Source organism: Sinocyclocheilus rhinocerous, unplaced genomic scaffold (assembly GCF_001515625.1).
Source record: "Sinocyclocheilus rhinocerous isolate Xijiao unplaced genomic scaffold, SAMN03320098_v1.1 scaffold3207, whole genome shotgun sequence".
Lineage (NCBI taxonomy): Eukaryota > Metazoa > Chordata > Actinopteri > Cypriniformes > Cyprinidae > Sinocyclocheilus > Sinocyclocheilus rhinocerous.
The window spans coordinates 144,780-168,631 of NW_015626452.1; the positions used below are offsets into that span (position 1 = coordinate 144,780).

A 23,852-nucleotide genomic window follows, 5' to 3' on the forward strand; every position below is an offset into this window, starting at 1 on the left:
GCTGCTGTGAGAAAAGGCTATAAACGATCGGCCACCTGCAGGATCCTCACATGCGATAGCCTAGTAGCCGGGACAACTTCTTTATGTTTACAGACGTGACGTAATGACGCGGCAGCATGCTCGAATTTCCCGCAAAAATCTACCCGTACCACTCAAATTAGAAAACATTATTATAAGATAACCGTTGTGAATCGGGCTAAAGTAAGGCGATAGTTTTGAACACTGGCTGGTTATGTATTGATTTCGGATCATTTTTAACCAAACAAAGTTACGGACGGCAGCTTTAATTGTGCATGCTTATTTTCACATATTTTTACATTTAGATTACCTTTGCCATCATACAACACTCAATTAAATTTAATCATTAAAACATGAATAATAACACTGTTAAATGTAATCTTTAAAAAAATATCCAGTTTTAAAAATGCACTTTATAATGTTGTGATGTGGTGCCTAAATGCAGTTTTTTAGCATTTAATTAATTAATTAAAAAATTTTTTTTATACAAAATAGTATAGTAATTTACTATCACCCACTTATGTGATGAAAATAAAGAAAATAATTATCGATTTATTTTTAATGCGTGACTAATATAAATTTTATTTTTCTTGTTTAATTCACTTGATGGGGAGATTTTTGTATTTATATTTATTTATGTTTTTATTTATTTTGTGTGTACAGGTGGAATACCTCCATTTTATATGGAATTTATCTATAGCTTATCTATAGAGGAAATTGGTGGCTTTTTTTAAATGTGTCATACTGGATATCATTAACATTAATTTATATTATATTATATTATATTATAACAAATTGAATTTATTTTTTTACATAATCTAATGTTGAAATTCCCATGTAGTATTACTTCAGGTTCATTAATCACTCTTGAACTTCAGGTATTCCATGCATATTGAAAATTGGCATACTGTGCACATTTTGTATACTGCATACTTTAGAATTAGTATGAAAAGCATATTAGTATCCAATTCTGAATACGTGTATAACCCTGAAGTGTAATTTTTTTGTTTGCTGGTTCATTCATTCCATTATCTAGAATTTTTTGCAAAAATGGACTTGAATCCATCTAATGCTAAATGAATAATGCAGACCTGAAATCGAATTACCTTTGATCAATTATTAAAAGCACATGTGTTAGACTCCAGTCGATTAGAGATTGAGACAGAGGGAAAAAATAAGGAATTATACGGTTTAATATACTGTTTGAGACTCTCCCAGAGAGTCTGGCTCCCAGTTAAGGACATTATTAGCTGTCTATCTGAATTAGAGCCTCCGTTCTAGACCACTATGGTCTATCTTGCGATCTGTACTGTAGAGTATAATGTGCACTATGATGTGCCCCACCCCCTCAGAAGTCTGTTGGTTCACTGCAGTGATGCCAGTTTGAGCGTGAGGTAAAACAACACACAACAGGCTGATGTTGTCTAGGGCTGAATGGGAATGCAGGCAGAGATCCACGCATGCTTATCTCTCTCTCTCTCTCCAACCCCCGTTTCACTGACACACTGAAGCTGTCAGTACAGTACAAGCTGTTCTCTTCACATACACACACACACACTGCAGTTGTCTCACAGTCAGGGCATTTGCCAGGCACAAACACACACCAACTGCAAAGGATGAGCAAAACCTTGCCTGTGGCATGAGACCTTTGGACACCATCAAAAATCAAATGAATATTGTAAGGGACATCGGGGCTAGTTGTCACATGGGCTATATTTCTTTAACTGTTAAGTCCAAAATCTAATTACACAAATGTGTTCAAAAACGCTTTAAATCAGAATAAATGTCTAATTTTTATCAGGTTAAGTTTTCACATTTTAGGTCTTGTGAAAAAGCAAAAAGAAAAAGCTCTAAAACAAATTGGTTTTTTCTTTTACTTTGAATTTTGCAGTTTTTATATTGTGTTTTATATTTGTTATACCATTCAGAATACAAGCAAAAGTAATATAATAGTCTGTTTTTTGGCAGGTTCCATTATGACAACTTGCCTCATATATTGTGAAAACATGCCCTGTAATAACGGTGAAAATTTTCAAAAAAAAAATTTTTTGTAGTCAATACAGAAATGAACCAACCCTGAGAAATGTTCGTTAGAAAAAAGTAAAAAGTCTGACAACTAGACCAAGTCACATGTTAGTTTGACAATAAATAACTCTCTAAAGAGCATATTTGATGCACCATATTTTGTGCCATAAAATTGAATATAGACAGCATTGTCTGTAGTTTATGTAAATAACATGTCTGGGTGACATAGAGAACCATTGGTTGAGTGTTTATCCCGCTAGATGGCGCGCTGTCCTTCTGTTAACCGCAGGAAACCTCCTCGCATACCCTCACGTACTCATTGACCCCAAAAGCATGTGGTCGGTTTGAAGCAGCGGATTGTTGACAGATAAGAGGCCTTCACTGTAGTTATATTTCTCCAGGATATGAATAACTGAATACTCTGAAAATAAAAGAAAAACAACTTGCACACTCGAATTGATCACAATTCGTTTTTTTAAAACGATTAGCAACTTTAAAAGTCCTATGTATTTAATGACCCAAAATCTAAAAAATACATCTAGTTGGGAATCACTGCTCATGCTATGCAGTGAGGTGAAGGAACACTTGCCTTGGTTTCCTCTGAGCTGAATGAGGTCATCTGTTGCCATGTGTCTGGAGACGGTTAGTGCCATGAGGCCCCATATACACATTTACCACTCCTTTACACAAATGCACACATTCACACAATAAGGCATCTCCCTCTGACTCATTTCCCCTGATTCTATTCTTACCCGCTTTCTCTCTCTCTCTCTCCATCCCTAAAGAACCGGTTGGCCTCTGCCATTTAGGGCAGATCAGTCCAAGCCCACCACTGCATGTGGTTTAGGCCCTAATCTGCTCCTCCCAAACCCCTACCTCCCTTCTTCCACTTCCCGACGGAGAGTCTGTCTCTGTGTGGCTGTCTTGGTGGGTGATACCCCCTCCCCCCCGGATCTTCCGCTCGGGTCTGCCAGGGAGTGCCCGTCTGCCCAGTGTGTGTGTTCAGGTGCCAGCGGTTTCCCGAGAACACTGAGACTCTTGTGTGTGTGTGTGTGTGTGTGTGTGTGTGTGTGTGTGAGTTAGAGAGAGAGAGTTGTCTCAAAAGACCCGTGACATTTTTCACTTGTGGCTTTCGATGTATGCTAGCTTTGAAGCTAACATCTATATATTAGTGTACTTCTAAACGTTACTAAAATAATTTGATTTTAGCATATTTGCACATTGAAATTTTAGTCTTTCTCATCTACAAAAGCAGAGCAAAAATATTGATGACTCATCCACCAAATTATCATAACATCTCTATCATCTTTTGTAAGTTATAACAACAATGCCACCTCAGTAAATTAGTAAAACATGAAAGATGTAAACGGCATCTTCTCATTCACACTCTTCCTGCTGGTTGGTTCTACGCATTGAATTGTGGGAAATAGTGCTTCAGCGAGTGTACATCGGTTGTACACTTGAAATCAGAGTGCATTGTGGGTATACAGTAATGAATAAATGTAGGGAATTAAGTATTTTTTTCATTCGTAGGGAATGAAGTCATTCACTCAGAATTCAGACAGCACTACAAAATGGCCGACACACGATATAGTGCACTACATAGGGGACAGGGAGCGGTTTCGGACACAGCTCTATTAAGCTAATTGTATTTGCTACAACTCTACAGCTTACAGAAAAATGTTTGCCTTTTTTGTAATTAAAATGTTGTTTAGTCCCTTTAATAAGCTGTTTTCATGAAATCATCAGTTGGTCGATATAAAGATAGCAAAACTTTTCCCTGTTCCTTAAGATTAGCCGTTAGCTGAAAGTATTTGTCAAGGAGAACAAGATGTGGTCAAATATCTTTCATCAACTTTTCTCTTTTTCGACTTGTCATCTTTTTTTAACCACAGGGTAATTGGTAGTAATATGTCGCTGATTTTAATCTCTTTTGGTGATTTAGGGCCCTTTTGAAGTTTTTTTTCCCCTGAGATTTTCCTGTGCGTGGCAGACATACTGAATGGTTTCCCTGTGACGTGCCATGCTAGCACTGCTTTAATGCATCTTCATTTTTTTGTGGTTACACTTTATATGACACCAGTCAACCAATAGGAAATGTGCGTTGCTATTTTAAGACACGCCTGTCCAGCTTTACGAAGACCTCTATTTTCTTTGCCATTCGGCAGGCAGCTTTTAAAGTTTCATCTTGAAAGAATAAAAAACCTTCTTGTGCCATGACCAACTCACGCCAAGCTTGGGTAAAAACATCCAGATTCATCCAGACACATCGCAATCAGTGGTAAGCATCAGGAGGCCTAAGGATATTTCCGTATACAGATTGCGTGTTTTATGTGGCTCTGGAAAATATGTAGGCAATCACATTCCCACGCATTTTTCGGAGATTCACGATGAAGCTTTGTTTAGCCTCGCGATTATTGTTACGGTGGCTGTAAAATACACAACTGTGAACGAAAACCCCTGAATTCACACCTCATCAAGCACAAGCAGGGTTTGCGTGACTAAAGCGGACTAATTGTTTTCCTCAGTGGGCGCAACTGCAGTGATTGATATCACCCACCAGAGGGGGAGAGTCAAGAAAACCACAACGATCCCGGGAAATAATGCTTTGGGAGTCACTCTCAAAAGGATTATATCACACATGCCTCACATGACAGATATTCCCGCTCATTGCCTAACTTTACTGAGGCGGTGCCATGTCGTGCAGCCAGACCCACTCGGCATACATCAACCTCCCCCTCGTGCCAACGGAATAAACTCTGCATGTAATGCGCTTGTAATGTAGCATGTCAGACTCCATGAGCAATGTTGTCTGTCAACAACTTCTGTTTGTATTATCACCGCAGCGCTCAGCGAAAGACCTTATTTGCAGTCTCGTCATCTCATGATTACTCGTCCATTATCACTCGCTTGTTTATCCAGTCAAAGTATTTTGGTTATAACAACAGACAGGCAATGTAGGGGTACTGAATACCAACAGATACTTGAGGAATCAACGCCCCTCGTTCCTTCAGAGAGAGTGGCCTTGACGTCACAGTTTTGAACATATGCGGTTGAGGCGGGTCAATCAAGGACAGGTCTAAACGACTGCCAGAAGGGATACAAAATACATTATGCTCCAGTCCCTCAGGGTAGAACTGGCAGTGGCGGTGTTTGGACCTGGAACCGGCCCAAATGGTAAAAACAGTGCGAGCTGAAGCGTGTGAGTGTGTATGCCGGACCAGAGAAGGGAGGACAGCTGCAGTGTAGGAGTCGGTACACAACCCCACATAGCTCCAGTGTTCACCGTCTGGCCCCGCTCTGGTGGGAAACTGTATCTGTGTGTGCGATGGGGAACACAATGGGGTATTTGTTGGTTAGGTCTATGTATGAATGCATGCCCACGCGTACGATTTTGTGTGTTATTCTGAACAGTGTGTGCTCTGCTTTGGGAATCCCACCTACATTTCTTTCAGTTTGGACTTTGGATGCTCTTTCTTGTCCTGGTGTGACTCCCCAAGAATTTGACCCACAAAATGCTGGAAGAAACCTCATAGCCTCAAATGCGCCAGAAGTTTATGTGTTTCAATAACAGTGAAAAGAATGTCATGGTTGGGGTCAATGATTTTGGCAACTTAGATGTTTTTTTGGATCAACATCTTTTGTTGGTCTTGGAACAACATTCCTTTTAAAGAAACATAGTTGTATATGAGATTTGAGATTGCGAAGCAATGATATATTCTTCTTTTAGTCAGTGTTATCTTGGCTTTATCTCCAAAAATGTTTCTTTAATTGCCAAATTCCTGTTGTAGAACCTAATCGTGAGGAGAGACTTTGATCCTCCAATCAGCAAGAAGCACATCATAACAGCTTAGCAGCGACCTCTCACTCCAATGGAGTATTGTAAATTACATAATTTAAAAGTCAGAATCACTCTATAGTTCCAAGCCAAGACCACCTTGTCCAGACGATTTCGCATGATTGTTTTGGTGCGATTGGCATGTTCATATATGCCTAAACCAATCAAACTAAGAAAGAAAATGTGCCAGGTTCCAAAACATATGCGCCAAATGAGCCAGGTGTGAAAACAGCATTAGTACCAAGCCTAAATTTGTCTTATATAGCCATCTTGAAAAAACCCAAGATGGCACCGACGCTGATGGTTGCCTCCGTGGCGTGCTCCGCAGTTGTTTTTATGTTTTTGTTAGTTTGTCCTGTCTTTAGATTTGCTTTAATATGATTTGAAAGTGGTTACAACCTGATTTTCAGTAAATGTGTTCTGCTGCTGAAGGTTACAGCTAAATCTTTCATTTTGCCTTTTTTTTCTTTTCTTCAAATCAAAGTTTGAAGATCATCAAAGATGATTCATCTCTGTCCTCTTTGGTTTGACTCACCAAACTCCATTGGAGGAATTGAATACAAAAAAAGTGGCCATTGACAATTGTGTTCTTTTGTCATCCTCCCCAAACTTCACAAAACAGTACTGTGCTGGTACTATGATACAGTAATGATATGAGATTGTAATTCCATGGTGGATAATAATTCCTTTGTTTTTTGAGAAAACTTACAGAAAGTGAATGAAAGGTACATATTCAAGACAAAATGTGCTTGAAGTGAGTAAAAGTTGGAAATTCTTAGAGGGTGGACTGAGATTTTGGATTGTATGAATGTTCAGTAGACCAGCTGGACATTTTTGGCACTTCTTGTTGCCAGGATTGTGAATTAAAAGACGTGGGTGGGAGGCAAAGTCATGTGTTGATTGAAAATTCAACAGGGAGGAAGTGTGCTTCAAGCATGCTCATGTCTTACTGTGGAAAATGGCTAGATGGTACACTTCTCTACAAACTAGGGTTGCATAATTTTAAAAAAGTGATTATTTTGTCATATTGTGATTTGAACTGCTATTTTTTTTATAATAGGTTTTTAAATGTTCCTCAATCCATATATCTGGTGTAATCTCCTTTTTTTTTTATTGTGTCATATTAGTAGATTTGTATAATAACTTGCATCTGTTAAAAATGTGTATCTTGAACATAAATCTTGAATCTAAATTTTGTGGTATAATAATCTTTCACATCCATATCACGATTTGATTTTTTTTCTACTTTTTATCAGCCCTACTACAAACACTTTCTATCTCCTTGACCTTTTCTTTCTTTCACACACACATTTATTCATTACTGGACTCGATGTCTCTCACTCCTACTCTGCATAGTGTCATTTAAATGAGTCATCGAAGAGCAGTATGTTCATCATTGGTACACCGTGAGTTCTACCCAGCAGTCACCTGGCAAATGGCAGGCCGTTCATGAGGAGAGGAGACAGTTTGTTCTGTCAGTGTGTGTGTGTTTGTGAGTGTATGGTTGTGACAGAAGGGGTTGGAACGTCCTCTGTTCAAACATGCTGTATTTTCCAACAGTCACGAGAACTGAATCGCTCTCTTTATCTCTCTTCTTTCAACTCATTCTCTCTTTTTCCTTCCATTCTGTCTGGTGCCTGTGGTTTAAAAAGACTAGTCAGGTACAATGACAAATACAGTGACGGGAAAGGGGGAAAAAGGGAAGTAGTTAGAATGGATGGAAGGCCGTGATATTTTCTTTTTAGGAAACAGTGGCGCACCCAGGCCTGTTAACTTACGGTTAACATACCCCTTGATTAATGTTGAAATGTTTTTCTTGTCAAATGGGTGTTGGAATCATGGAAATATGATTTTTGTTTCTCTTACATTTTTGCAGTTTTGTCATACCTTGTAGTGAAGGAGTAACTGAAGATTATTTGAAAGAAACAAACCACTGTAGAAGTCTTTTGGGGAAAAGTTTACCCTAAAAATAAAAAATCTGACATCATTCACTTTGTGTGAAGAACAGTCCATAAATTTAAGCCATTATGCACTGATAAACTTCACCTGCTAAATCAGATATGATGGCTATGGCACAGATAAGTAGCATCAAACATAATGACATAACCTTAATTTTTGGGTGAACTATTCCTTTAAAAGTACAGTAGCTAAGCAGTGTAATCTAAATAAGTACACCTCTTCCCTAGTCCTAGTATCCAGTCAAAATCTAGGTCCACTGTTTGCTTCAATCTGTTTGGAAACTGGTTGCAACCTTGTTTTGAATGTTACATCAAAATCTTTCATCTCATTTTTTTGTCCTTCCCTTCCAGCCGTCATCCCACTGACCGACTCTGAGCACAAGCTGCTAGCGCTGCACTTCGCGGTGGACCCTGGGAGGGACTGGGAGTGGGGGAGGGATGACAACGACAATGCTAAGCTGGCAAAGTGAGACCCCTCTTTTTCTCTCTTATCCTCCATCCTCCATCCACCCCTACAGCAATCTTAGAGAAATTTAATAACTTATGAGTAGGTTCTAGCCTAAATGAGGGGTAATTAAGACAAAGGTCAATTGAGGCCAAATGAAGGCATCTATCTATATGTTATCTCTATATCTCTATTATCATATGAGGGATTAAGTTGGACTAAATCTGTCCAGAAGGTCCCAGCACATGGCACCAGGGCATATTATCCTCACAGAGGTTGATCGGCTCTTGATTGACACATCTTAAAGACTCATTCAGTCATTAAAGCCTGTATATGTTCCAGGCTTTTATCACTTGCATATTCTTGCATTTAGTCTTATGGTTAAATGACTTGTACAGGATGTTTTCAAATCTGAGTAACTTTGCAGAGGTCAGCCAATTAAAGTATATAAATAAATTGCGGCAGCACCGCCCCAGCCATGACTTACAGAAGGAAGAACAGAAACCAAAAGAAACATCTGTGCTGAAGTAACTGTATTCATTTGGCCCCCAGTCCATTGGCTCCATAATGGACTGATAAATACAAGCTGTCATTCCCTGGTGACTAGATTTATGCACTGATTGAGTTCCTAGTTGCATGCCTCAAATGGTTTGTAATTTCTTCCATTCCCTCATTGGCACGTAAGAGATGACAAGAATATTCAATGCCTCATTTGAGCTGATAAACCTTTTGAGCTACAAATTAGGTTTTAGAAGAAATGTGTGACTATGTTCTCCTCTCTCTCTAGTCTTATTCTATCACTGGAAGCTAAATTAAACCTTCTGCACAACTACATGAATGTAACATGGATTCGAATTCCTTCTGAAACAAGGGTAAGTGGTCGTCCATTTATTGGTTGACAGGGGTTGCAACCCTTGCTCCTGAAGGCTACCTTCTTGCAGACATAAGTTCCAACTCTGCTCCAACACACTTTGCTATGTTTTCAAGTAATCCTGAAAACCTTAAATAACTGGTTCAGGTATAATTGATTTAAGGATGGTAGCCCTCCAGGAACATGGTTGTTTCCCCCTTTTCTAAAATTTTTGACAGCAGTACTTGCTGCTAAAAGTGACTACATTTTTGAGTCCTAATGGCTGATCTATCTATTACAGGCTCCCTTGGCTCAGCCCGAGTCGCCCACTGCCTCTGCAGGTGAGGATGTACAGTCTCTGGCAGAATCCATGGACTCGGACCGGGAGTCTGTTTGCAGTAACTCCAACATCAATAACGGCAAGTCGAGAAAGGAGAAGGACAAGGACAAGCAGCGAAAGGACAAAGACAAAACAAGGGCAGACTCAGTGGCCAACAAACTGGGCAGCTTCAGCAAGACTCTGGGTATCAAACTTAAGAAGAATATGGGTGGCCTTGGAGGACTTGTTCATGGCAAGATCAGCAAGTCTACTTCAACAAATAGTCGAACGGTAGAGAACGGAGAGCAGAAATCCAAGAAAAAGGACTCGAAAACACGAAAAGGGAGCAAAGAGGAGTCAGGCCAGTCGGCCAGCACATCCTCCTCAGAAAAGGCAACCAGTCCCTCTCCTACAGACCGTGCTTCTGGTAGCTCACCTGTTGAGAGACCGCCAGGATCAGGCAAAAACTCGGGTGATCGGACACTGGACAACTGGAAGTACAGCACAGATGTAAAACTCAGCCTGAACATACTTCGGGCAGCCATGCAGGGCGAGCGCAAATTCATCTTCGCTGGGTTGCTGCTCACCAGCCACCGACACCAGTTCCATGAAGAGATGATCAGCTTCTACCTAAGCAGTGCCCAAGAACGCTTCAGTGCTGAGCAGGAACAGAAGAGAAAGGCTGAGGCTGAGAAGAAGCCTCAGACCAATGGGGTGGCACTAAAGAAGCCTGAACAGGAGAGTGTTTTCCAAAGGGAGCGTTCAGATAGCTCTCCACCTGAGAATTGCTCACCGGTGCTGCAACCTAGCCATACTCCTTCCCAGGCTGTGAAGGTCCAAGAAAGGGGAAGCCCAAAGCTTGCTGCTTCCCCTGTCCCAATACCCATCCCAGCTTCCATCCAAGGATCCTCCATGTCCCCTGTCCCTTTCTCCTCCCCTAGTAACGGTGCTAAGAGACCTGGACCAGTCCCTGTTTCAGCTCACTATAGCCATACACCACCTATCCAGAGGCACAGTGTCATCCATCTGAGGGATGTCAATGTGCAGTCATCCAGCTACAAAGATGAATCTTACAAGCCAATGGTCGGCACTCTCAAAACTTGTGCTACCTACCCCCAGCAAAACCGCTCACTGTCCTCTCAGAGCTACAGCCCAGCCCGCATGTCTGGTATTCGTACGATTAATGCCGTAGACACCCTCCCATACAACATGCCTGGGGAACATAAGTCCCACACTTATACCAACGGCTTCAACACTGGCGACATACGGGACTGTCTGGAGTTTGCAGATGAGGACCCGGTGCCCCATGCCTGGCTGGGGCAGGACAAAACCAAAGGGCAGAGTGGTGTTTGCCCAATGTACTGTTTTCAGCAGAAACGTTGCAGGAGGGAGAACTGCACCTTCTATGGCCGACCTGAGACAGAGAACTTTTGCTCATACTGTTATAGAGAGGAGCTGAAACGCAGGGAACGAGAGGTGAAGGTGCACCGACCTGGATAGCCCTGCAAATGCGCACACATATATAACCACCCCCAATGTGTGTGGAAAAGAACAGCAACACCACCACCTTTTTGCACTTTGCAAGCGATACAAAGAACTGGCATAACATTTTCCTACTATATTTAAGATCGGCCTCCTTGTATTCTTCTTACTTTACTCTCAATAGCGAACAAACACTGCTTTACAATGACAGGAAGTGCAACCAGAATCAGTTTACAGCTTTGGCCAGAGATTGTGTTATTGTTTGTCCTATGTCCGATTTAATTCAATCTTTTACTTGTTCTAGAGTAAAAGCTCTTGTCTGTGCATTTTGCTCAGTCTGTATTGTAAAACTCCTTGTACCTGCAGAAAGAGATGTAAAAGCATATGTCACTCTCTAATGGAGCTTCCCAAATTATGGAAGGGAAAACTCTGTTTAGAGACCATTATTATGCAATACTTCACAGCATAGCTCTTTGGAATCTTAATATTAAATAACATTGATTTGCTGTGCATTGCAAATAATTACAAAGGGAGGGAGATGCACTGTTCAGCACTCTGATTTTTTTGAAAGCAATAAGTTTGGTAACAACTGACACCCCTCCCCCTTTTATCTATGCATTCATGACGTCAGCCATATTCTACTTTTCCCCATATGATTCTAAGGGATATAGATAAGATTATAATAGGTCTGCTGTACAGGGATTATTATCGTGGGAAATATTTAATATGTGGCATATAAGAGTGTGCTTTTGGATTGATCTTGTGGTATATATATATATATAATATATATATATATATATATATATATACACACACACACACAACGCTGCAGTATATTGTAACATAAAGCCTCTACATAGGAGGGTTTGCATTCCATCATGATATCAAATGAAACCTCACTATTGTGTGCTACTTGAACTTGACATCCGATACAGTAAGCATTTGACTTCCATTCATTGCTTTCTGTATTTGCAATATAACACAGTCATGCTAGCGAATGCTAAATTACAAGAACCACCTTACCTGAGGATATATATGAAATGCAAACCCTTATATGCTTCAGCAGTGGACTAAAGGTGGAAAGCTTATGAAACGGTGTATTTGTCAACTGTTTTATACCTTCACTGATGGCACAGCTTGGCTACAAGCAATTGGCAACTGCTCATCAACATTCCATAGCACTCATGCTAACACTGCCATGCTAGCCTCTCATGTGCCAAAATGATCCTTCACCTCCATTTCATTTGTCCTCAGGAATATAAGTCTTAACCACACAATTGTGATTATAATATACATAGAAACATCTAAATCTATAAATGTAAAATTGGATATTTAAAGGTACAAATCTACCTCTTGAAAGCGTTTTAGGTTTTTGACTCTCATAGATTACATAGCAGTGTAAAATGTCCTAACTAGGTGCAATGTGGAATGTTAGTAGCTGAAATTTTCATGTGTACAATGAAAACGAAAATTCGGTGACAACAAATTCACAGCCAATCAGATCAGAATATGTTTTATGTTAAATAGACCTATGAGATTGCACTGTGGGTGAAAGCAACCCAGTGAAACCAAGGGATAGACAAAATTTTCATATGTTGCTTGACATGGTTGTATTTAGTTTGGACAAAATCTCTGATTAATTTATTCTTTGTCAGATTGTATCACGACTGGTTAGGACATGTTCTCCAGATCAAATCTCTAAATGTAAAATTACATTAAGCCGATATTGATCACAGCAGTGCAAAAACCATCACAGACAACATGCTAAGCTACTAACTGGCTAACAAACATACACGCTCGAAGCGCTAGTTCTCATTGTGTGCTAGAAAATCAGGATGTTACAGATAACTGCGCCAATCAAGTCAACTAGCATGTTAGCCACTTTGTGTGCCTCTGCTAAGCAAAGGCCCAACCAAGTGCTTTTCTACTTCATAGACAAGATTTCCATAAGAGCAGCGCTTGTTGTGTTTTGTTGTGTGGCGGTGTCCAGGTAACCAACTTCGTGTCTCTGTAAGTGTTTTGTCTTTCCTGGCCAAGGAGGTCCACTGCTTCGTTCTCTTCCCACATTTCTACACCTCCACAATCATGCGTGTCTTTCGCTTCCCATCTTCCTGCTTTTCCTCTCCCTCCTTTATATTCGACAAGCTCATGGACTCTCACCGTCTTTACATTTCAACGCATCCAAAGTCTAAAGCAGATCTGAAATGTAGACTTATACATATGATCGGAACTCCACGTACTTCCATTGTGAATGGAAAACTTCCGGTCTGTCATTTGTTGGAGATGAAAACTTGACCTTTTGATTTTTTGTTCAGTGATTTTAATGTTTGCCTTTCATGACAATCATGACAATTCATGGGATTGCTGTCAGAATTCACCATGTCATATAATAGTGTAGCACTGCTTCTGTTTGATTATCAACCGATTGTTGGAACTTGTACCGTATTTGTGCGTAAAAAACATGCATGCAAACATTTTATTTGAGAGGTATTTGAGCTCATATTCAAATCTCTGATGTTTGATTGAAGACGCTTGATTGGAAACTTGGCAAATCCAAGCATAATGTGAGATGTTATCTCTTCTGAAACTCGCAAAGATACATGTGTGAGATTACTTAGATCTTTTTCTCTGGAGAAACATCTGAGCCCTTTTCTAGTACTATGTTCTAAACATGAAAACCAAAATACTACTGACATACGTGTAGGGCCCTGACCTCTCAAGGGGTAAGTAGAAGGGGAAAGATGTTTTTCTTTTCAAGAAGGCACGTGAACTCATCTCCGTTCAAAGCAGCACGCACGGAGATGCAAAGACACACTGCCATCTATCAATCAGCAGAACGGCCCCTGTACGCAGTGTGATTCTGTGCCCTTATTTTACCTTATAATCATACAGAAGCACTAATATACAACACCAACACGGACTGCTATCATACACCCTAAAGCCGCATTTACACTATCTCCAACATTCACTTATGATTGTCTCATTTCACCCTAATTGCACAGAAGTTTGGATTAGAATCACAGCTGGTCTCGTGGCCTTATATGGTCTAGCCACAAAAAGTTACATTTCAACGCATCCAAAGTCTAAAGCAGATCTGAAATGTAGACTTATACATATGATCGGAACTCCACGTACTTCCATTGTGAATGGTAAACTTCCGGTCTGTCATTTGTTGGAGATGAAAACTTGACCTTTTGATTTTTTGTTCAGTGATTTTAATGTTTGCCTTTCATGACAATCATGACAATTCATGGGATTGCTGTCAGAATTCACCATGTCATATAATAGTGTAGCACTGCTTCTGTTTGATTATCAACCGATTGTTGGAACTTGTACCGTATTTGTGCGTAAAAAACATGCATGCAAACATTTTATTTGAGAGGTATTTGAGCTCATATTCAAATCTCTGATGTTTGATTGAAGACGCTTGATTGGAAACTTGGCAAATCCAAGCATAATGTGAGATGTTATCTCTTCTGAAACTCGCAAAGATACATGTGTGAGATTACTTAGATCTTTTTCTCTGGAGAAACATCTGAGCCCTTTTCTAGTACTATGTTCTAAACATGAAAACCAAAATACTACTGACATACGTGTAGGGCCCTGACCTCTCAAGGGGTAAGTAGAAGGGGAAAGATGTTTTTCTTTTCAAGAAGGCACGTGAACTCATCTCCGTTCAAAGCAGCACGCACGGAGATGCAAAGACACACTGCCATCTATCAATCAGCAGAACGGCCCCTGTACGGCTCTCCCATGACCTAGTTTGCGTTTGTGCACAGCTCTCTTCAAAACATCACCCTGCCCACATTTTTTTTCTCAGAAGTCTCTCGTCAATAATCCGACTTTCTGTTTGGCGGCTTACAGTTTCTCAAAAGAATGCGAAAAATGTGAGAAGAAAAATAAAACGGGAGAGAGAGACAGTATAAGGTCACGCAGTTCTTTGCCGCATGATATTTGTGATCCATGTCTTTCCTGCATTGGTGGAGAGGAAGAAGGAGAAAGTGTACTGTGCTCAGCTGGGGCATGGCATGCTGTCATGTGTTCTAGGACTAGAGGTCTTGTGACATTGCAGCCAATTCTTTATTGTGCCTTACAGTACATAACAGCACAAGACAGCGATAGTGTACCATTGTACGCAGTCCACACTTTACAGTCTTGACTCTACCGACTGTTGATACCACAAACAAATTTCACGCTATTAAAGCATTACGCCATTCTTTACCGTGGGTTCTCAGGCATTATGTGAAGCGGAGTATAATATGCTTGGCTGTGGTAATGTCATGTAACATGCAGCCTTGAATAGCTTGCTATTAAGAAATACTAATAAACAATAAAAACAACAGGTATATAATGTCTAACAAAATGTCCTAAACAGGTGTTAAAATGACAGTGGGCCATGTTTCCAGGCTTTTCTATGTAAATCTGTATTTTGTCCTAAGCATTTTCACTAGCATTTTATTGTTTTTTGTTTGTTTTGGTTGAATATTTACAGCAAGGGATCATGGTTTAATATGTTAGCATAGCTTATCTATTCCATGTAAACCTGTTTTTTCTTTTTTTTTTTTTTTTTTTTTTTTTTTTAGTTCTAACCATTTTCACAAGCATTTTCTTGACATTTTTTGCTTCTGTTGGCTGTTTACAGCAAGGGGTCATGGTTTACCATGTTAGCATAGCTACATTGGCCCAGTTAGTGTACTAAAAGCTAAAATATCTATTCCATGTAAACCTGTTTTTTTAAAGTCCTAACCATTTTCCCAAGCACTTTCTTGTCATGTTTTCTGTAGGCTGTTTACAGCAAGGGACCAAGGTTTATCAGGTTAGCATAGCTACATTAGCCCAGTTAACATGCTAAAATGTAAAGTATCTCTTCAATGCAAACCTGCATTTTTGTTCTAACCATGTCCTCAAGCATTTTCTTGTGTTTTTCTTTTCTGTATGATATTTACAGCACAGGGTCAAGGTCTATAAGGTTAGCATGGCTGCATTAGCTAAAAGCTAAAGTATATCTTTCATGCAAACCTGTATTTTTGTGGATGTTCCCAATGTTCCCAAGCATTTTATTGTATTTTTTCTTTAGGCCATTTAGCTATATCAAGTAGTCAAGGGTTATCAGGTTAGCATGGCTACATTAACCCTGTTAGTATGCTAAAAGCTAATATATCTCTTTCATGTAAACCTGTTTTTTTCCTAACCATGTTCCCAAGCAATTTCTTGTTGTGTTTTTTTTTTCTTTTCTCGTAGTACAAGGGTTAGCAGGTTGGCATGACCCCATTAGCCCTGTTAGATGATGCCATAGCATTTTTATAAGTATCTTTCTTTATCCTTTTCACGTCCTATTTTGCACACTAGTTGTCTGTGTAGCCAATGAAACATAAAATGTTAGAAAGAGTGAAGGAGAACATAAAGGTCTTTGTACAGGTGAACCAGCCCACCCTGTGGAGGCGATGTACTGTAGTTGAGCAAAGAAAGGAAACAACCAAAATACTCACTGGTGGGAGGGTCCTTTTTCTGAAAGAGACAGTGAGACACTGCAAAGAAAGAGAACAAGAACTGTCTTTTCTTTTTTGTGTGTCTGCCAGATTTATGGTTGCAATTGAAACCATCAACAGCTTTGCTCTTTTGGCAGAGACCGGAGGAGCCCCAAGATGGAGACACACCCTGTGATCTGTGTTGCCACTTGTATGGAAGCAATTTTCCAACAAAAGCCCTTATCAGAAACGCTAATTATCATCTTTACTTTCATGTTGGTAACAGCGGTGTCTGTTTTGGCTCTGACATAATGAGACCAAAAAGAGGAAATGAAGCTTCTAATAAATATGCATGCTTATTTTCTGCCAAGATCGTTGAGCATTTAAATTAAAACAAGAGGACTGACTGTAACAGCATGGAAAATGGATCACTGCTGTTTTAGCAATGCTTTTACCTTTAGATCTTCAACAAAGCTGCAGTTTTAATAGACAAAATATTCAAATCAGTCTAGGCAATTTTAAATAGACCAAAGACTAGTACTAATAGACAAAATTTACTTGAGACTTTCTTGCCCGGAAATGGTAAATCCTTACCAAAATGGTACCATTTTAGCTATAGGTAGTTGAGCTTTTTGAGTTTGTACAACAATCGTAGAAGGACAGCGTGCATCAGGTTTTGTCCGCCTTGCTAACTTCCAGTAGGAAATGAATTTTAAGGCAATGAAAAATAATTAACAGCACCTTAAATGAAAGAACTTTGCATCGAAGTCTGCTTTGATCCAGAAGTTTGAAGTGTTATTTGGTTTCAGGAACTTTGTGCTCCCTTAAACCTGTTCAGTCGGCTTATATACGATACACGGGCCTGTTCAGATTATAGATGCTAGTTGAGGTGTGTCTGTGATCTATGTGTCCCCAGAGAAAGATGTTCCCTGCTCACTGTGTCTCATCCAGGAAGGCTTAAGCTCAGCCCTACAAAGAGACAAAACACTTTCTGTTGATAGAATGATAATGGTTCCTTTTGGTCAATTTGGTTGGTACAAGAAAAAATTATTCAGGATATATTCTATGAAAAGAAGTCTTATCTTACACAATTTTCTTTCTCCAGGCATTTATTTATTTATTTACTTACGGTTACACTTTATTTTAAGGTGTCCTTGTTACTGTTTAATTATACATTTAAGTCTGAGTAATATTAATTAGCTACATTGACTTACTATATGGTTAGGATTAGGGTTTGGCTTAGGGTTACTTGCATGTAATTAGGCATAAAGTCTAATCCACCAGTGTTATTTTAATATTGATTATATACTGTTGTACTATTTATTAATATTATAAATTAACTTGTATTTTTGTATTTCATCTTTATTTTAATAATTTCATTAATATTTGTATGTGCTTTTGTGATTTTTTAAATATTTCTAATTAGCTTTCATTTATTTTTATTTAAGTTTTAATTCCATTTAGTAAGTACTTTAACTTGGTAAGTTAATATATATATATATATATATATTAGATTAGCTTTATTTCAATTATCAATAACAACACAGTAATGTACATTATAAACTGATGATTGTTTATATATATTTTTTTATAAAACATAAAAATATATTTTTTTATAGATTTTTAATATATTTTTTATATAAATATTAGCTTTATTTCAGTGTTATGAAATAGAAATATTTAGTACTTAACTGCATCTGGATGTAGTATAAAAAGGTTTTGGCAATTTTGTTGTTGATTTTGTTATCTGCAGAACAGACTGTATCATCATAATATAAAGGAGTTTCCTGCTTAAAGAAATAGTTCACCCAAAAATGAAAATTTGCTAAAAAAAATTCTCAGGCCATCCAAAATGTAAATGAGTTTGTTTCTTCATTGCAACAGATTTGGAGAAATTTAGCATTACATCACTTGCTCACCAATGGATCCTCTGCACAGTCTGCAGTGAATGGGTGCCGTCAGAATGAGAGTCCAAACAGCTGATAAAAACATCAGTAATCCACACCACTCCAGTCCATCAATTAATGTCTTGTAATGTCTTTTCTCCAAATCTGTTCCAGTGAAGAAACAAACTCATCTACATCTTGGATGGCCTGAGGGTGAGTACATTTTAATTTTAAGACCTACACCTTTAATAGGCTGAATTATCTAGAGTAAGCTAATTTGCTATGCAAATTTATGCCAGTCTTGCTTGCATTACATTGTTTTAGATTTATTAAACCAGATAGGAAGTGGGTAAAAGTGGGTAAGAATGGGATCAGGATCAGACCCACATTAGCAGTATCGTTTCCTGGATGGGCATTGAGTTTGCGCCAGTGCCACCCGGTGCCGCCCCCTTGCCATGGTGGAGTACGTGAGGGACAGAGAAGATTCACACCACGACGGCACCCACAGAGACGCCCACTCACCGTCTGAGCTCGTGAAGCTCGAGTCCTGATCACCCAGCACAACCACACGGCTTCACCCACTCTTATCTCACTGCCTCTCTCTGTCTCCCACACACACCTTCTTTTCTTTTATATTTGCAGTTCATATGCCCCGTTTCTGTTTTAAACTCCGTAGCATTGATGCTCTAAAGCCTCTGTGCCACAAAACTGAAAATGTTTGTCAAATGATTGCCGGCCTCACATCAATTGACCGCAGGCTGCCATTTAGCATCCCAGCTGGTGAAAACCAACAGCAGATAGAGAAAGAGAGAGAGGAAAAGAAAATATGATATCCTCTCTCTCTCTCTTTTTAATCTTTCCCCTTACCCCTCCACCCACCAGCAGTCACTGACTGTACACACACACACACACACACACACACATTCAGCAGAGGAACAGTTCGTTCTCTGGGCTCACATGGTCTGTCGTTCTTACTCACTGGCTCCCACTGCAGTATGATCACTCACTGAGGGGGAGAGAAATTAATGATGCGCCTTCCTGTCTCTCTGTCTCTGTCCGTCTGTCTTTCTGTCTGATTGACTGCTGGACCCAGGACATTCAAGGTACAAGTGGTGCAAAACTTGCATCCGGATCTATTGATTTATAAAAAAAAATACATTAAAAACACACTTCATGCATACATTCACCTGAATACACAATTTCTGTGATAAGCATGTTATTGACTTTAGTATTACTATTCATGTTTCTGTTTGTTGCTGTCAGAAATGTCAGGGTGATATAACTACTCATATCATAATGGAAAAAGGTCAAATTCATAGATTTAATGTCTTGAAAAGGAAACGTTATTAAAGCAAATGTATGCAAGATTTTTTATTTTTTTACCTTGAAATCTCCGTTTCAAAATCTTCTGATGGTAGGCCTACACTGACTTCTAATAAAGCGAATGGTTTCTGTTTCCTTCTCACAGTCCCCTTCAAACTTCTGTTTTGGGTGTTTTGTAAGTTTAGTGAGCCTGTACGAAATTCCGAGAAAATGGCGGATTGCTTTACGGCAGCATCATGCACGTGCACAGCGATCCATTATAATTATGAGAGTTGTATATTTACGACCGTGAATTCCACACACTTAACTGTAGGGGGCGCTACAGTCGCAAAAATGCACAAAACTACATACAGTTGCTTTAAGTAGTTAGCCATAATATATTTTTTCTTCTTAAAAATGTACAAATATTAAACAATATGAATAAATATAAAATATAAATGAGTAATTAGTTGCTCCACCGCTGAAACGACTTTCCCCTTTGACTTACATTTTAAAGGCCTCTTATTTTTCAACCCCTCATCAACAGCCTCATTTCTCCAGTCACTTATTCTCACCTCCTTTCATATTTTAGGTTGCGAATTATATTTCCATTTCCATTTTTTTTTTAAAAAGTTAAATATCTCTGAGAAGTAAAATGGCAAGATATTAAATAAATGTAGGCCTATGCATAAAAAAAAAACATCTGGCAATGATAAAAATACATTTGTTGTCCCTTTTTTTTTTACCCCACTGGCAATTTTTATTTCTTGCAAAATGAATTTTGATTCTAAATTCTAAATAGACTCAAATAATATTTTTCAATATATATATATCACGTTGTCATTTTAGTGTGCATTGTCAAACAAATTGTCATCTTTATCAAAGTGATATATATATATACAGTGGGTACGGAAAGTATTCAGACCCCCTTAAATTTTTCACTTGCTCTGGAAATGGCTGTCTCTGTTTTAACCAAATACATAAAACTATGGAAAATAAATAAATAAATATTTTAGGGGAAGAATCGCAAAGTTGTTGGGTTTTGTAAATTGTGTAACAATCGATATAAATCATTTTCACACTATAAATACTGACATGGTTTATGATTATTATTTCACTCTTTATCTAGATTTTCACCATTTTAAGATTTCAAATTTTAATGTGGCCATACAAAAACAAAACTAATAATAAATTAATTAATAAAAAGCTGTAATCTGTTAGTTTTTATACAAATACCATGGGCCATAAAAGCAGAGGAATCTGAAACTGAGTGCATGTATCTGATACAGAAAGAAAGATATCATGGACAGACAGAGCAACAGGAGGTGAGCAGACGAAGTGAGGAACACACCAGCTCTCTCTCAGCATATTTTTAGCATTTTCATTCTTCTTAACAGGCCTGAAAATGAGAATGACCAGAGAAATACAGGCCAGTTAGTGGGTGGTTGTGAATTTTTCATTGCATAACTGAGTGGGACAAAATGTGGGCCACTCATTCTTTAGTTTTGGATCGGCCCTTATTTGATATTGCAGTGGTCCAGATTTTCAAAACAGTCTTTTCTGTGTGAAATATATCATTTTACACACATGGCGTATGACGCGACGCACATGTGCCAGCCACATTGCTCCTTTGATATCTCACCATCTTGACCCTCTATTAGCCTTGTTCAGTGTTGCAAATGACTAGACAGAAGACACAGATGCCACCTGTTTTGTGGTCTCTGTTGACATGTCCCTGTATCACTTACAGTAAATATTTGCATGAGTGCACTAATGCCAAGAACAAGGTGTACTTCCTGCAGACGGACGTATTTGAGCGCATTATTCCACTCAACAGGCGTCTCTCTGTTCTCGCTTCTTATTGGCATCCTGCTGAGCAACAAGTGCAGCCATTGGATGTGAGCTAAAGGGTTCGGGTGAATTTGTGATGCAAAGTCTGCCTAGAATTGTGCTCTGCGTGCCAAAACTTTTGATATTCAGAGCCAGGGACTGCAGTGTGCTCAGGGCTGCCAAATACTGTGTATGTCACGGATATCTTTAAGGAGTACAGTCTCAAGAGTCTGTAATGAAGTTACTGAGCATTGAAATGAGCAAGTCTTTATAGTTTGATGGATTTTTGTAGCCTGATGAGAATAATTCTTTGACAACTTTGACAAGTTTGACAACTTTTACTTTAAAAAAAAAACAAAAAACAAGTTTTATAATTGACAGTGTAAATCTAGTTGGATATCCTGTCCAGGAGGATAATATAATAATAATTAAAATAATTTATTTAAAATAATGTAAAATAATTTATTTTAATTCATTGATTGTTAGGTAAATACAATTTGTTTATAATAGTTTATTTACATTATAAATACATAAACTAATTTAAAGTAAATAAAAAATTTAATATTTTTTAAAAATAATACATGTATTAATTTAATCCTACATTTAATTTAATGTATGTGTGTATGTGTATCACTAAATTATTTTAAATAATAATAATATCATCATTAATTATTAATGAGTAATTAATGATATAATTAATAAAAATAGTAATTAAATAATTACAATAATTTATTCAAAATAATATATGAACAATAACCACCAGAAAAGCTGATAAATTATACTAAATCAAAGGTTTTATATTTTAAAAAATTTATTTATATTTTAAATAATCAATGATATACAAATAGCATATTATTATATAATAAATAAAGTCAATTATTTCAAATTAATTTAATTGAATATGAATCATAAAATATTTCTAAGAATATTTTTCAAAATATGTAAAATAAAAAAAATGAAACCTTTTATTTATTTAAACATTTTAAATAGCTGTTCACACCCATGCTTACACTTCAAATGAATATATTATATTATATATTAATATTAACATATGTATATTGTGCAAAATTAAAACCTGGAAATTATATTTGTTAAACAAACAAACAAATGACACAGCCAGAGCATTGCTTCTTATTTATGAATTTATTCTCAATGTAAACTTCACTATTTCATGCATACAAGTTAAGACAACATACATTATTTGACAAATTCTTGTTAATTCTCATATTTGCATAGGACATAGTCACAATATTGTCTAATATGTAAAAAATAAAAGGTCATAAAAAGGTACAGCAGAGCAACCATAGACCAGCAACAATAATATAATCTGAATAATTCAAGGAACTGTACAACTGTAATACTTCACTGTAGTGATTTGGTTTATTGAAAGAAAAACAAAACAAAAAAAAAAACAAGTTTCATTATGCGGCAGTTGTTTTGAATGAGGTTATGGAGAACAGAACTGGCCATTGCTAGAGAAGAGCTATTGTACAAGTACAGAGGTGCTGGGAAATAGAAACCCAGCGTCATGTAGTCACTGGAGCAGGCATCACACGGTGTCGTTAAAATAGATTGTTAAAATACAGACGGATACGTACAATAGGAAGGCAAGTCGAGTTCACGCGGCGAACGTCTACAGGACAGCATGAGGCCGCTAGTGCCTCACTACGATTCAATATACAACACTTATCGAAATCTCTACGATAGGAGAGCATTTGCACACGATGTGCTTGACTGGTATGTATGAAGAGGGAGGAATCTGAAATCACTTTGTTCCCATATCAGGAACGTCGACCACCCGAACTGATTTCACAGGCGTCGGAGACAAAAGTCGCATGGAAACTGCAATGGACGAGGATGCGTTCAGTCTTTCAAATGGCTCTTTCACAGTGTCTGATCTTCAGAGCACGATTATGGGGTTTTATCTTATGGGAAATGTCGGTGTGTTCATTTGAAATGAATTTCGGCGAACGGTAGGGGGTCGTCTGCATGATTCTCCTCAAATGAGGGGGACTAGGTCCCGACACCTGGGGATCAGAGACAAATGGGCGCCCTGCGGTTTTTTTTTTTTTTTACAGTTGTGAGGTTGTTCAAACCCAACCACACGGTTTGGCAGACGACCAGACTAACAGAAATGACCACAGCCCTCAAAAGCAGTTAGCGTCTCCTGAGTTGAGCAAGAGACAAAACATAAACAACAGTCGAAACTAAGCCACAGCTAAGACTTAAATCCACTTCCACCATTTCAAATAAGAGGCTACCGTTACGCAGACCTCAACTAAATGATGTTTGTTAGCACATGACATCGTAAATATCCATTTCTGAAGTTGCGCTCACTGTCTAGCAACTCAAGAAGCATGTTGCTTTGTTTACCTGGATAGACAATCACTGTATGGCATTTACATATCCATAGGTTCTTTGGAGAAACATC

General features: G+C 38.3%; 1 protein-coding gene across 1 annotated transcript in view; it reads left to right on the plus strand.

The window, feature by feature from the left end:
• Positions 1-11,709, plus strand: part of LOC107715690 (OTU domain-containing protein 7A-like) — an 81,671-nt gene extending 69,962 nt beyond the window's left edge. The window contains exons 11-13 of the mRNA XM_016521867.1: positions 8,191-8,305; positions 9,072-9,156; positions 9,436-11,709. Of these exons, the coding sequence (XP_016377353.1) occupies positions 8,191-8,305; positions 9,072-9,156; positions 9,436-10,953 (1,718 nt within the window). The 3' untranslated portion in view covers positions 10,954-11,709. The remainder of the gene's footprint in view (positions 1-8,190; positions 8,306-9,071; positions 9,157-9,435) is intronic.
• The last annotated feature ends 12,143 nt before the right edge of the window (positions 11,710-23,852 follow it).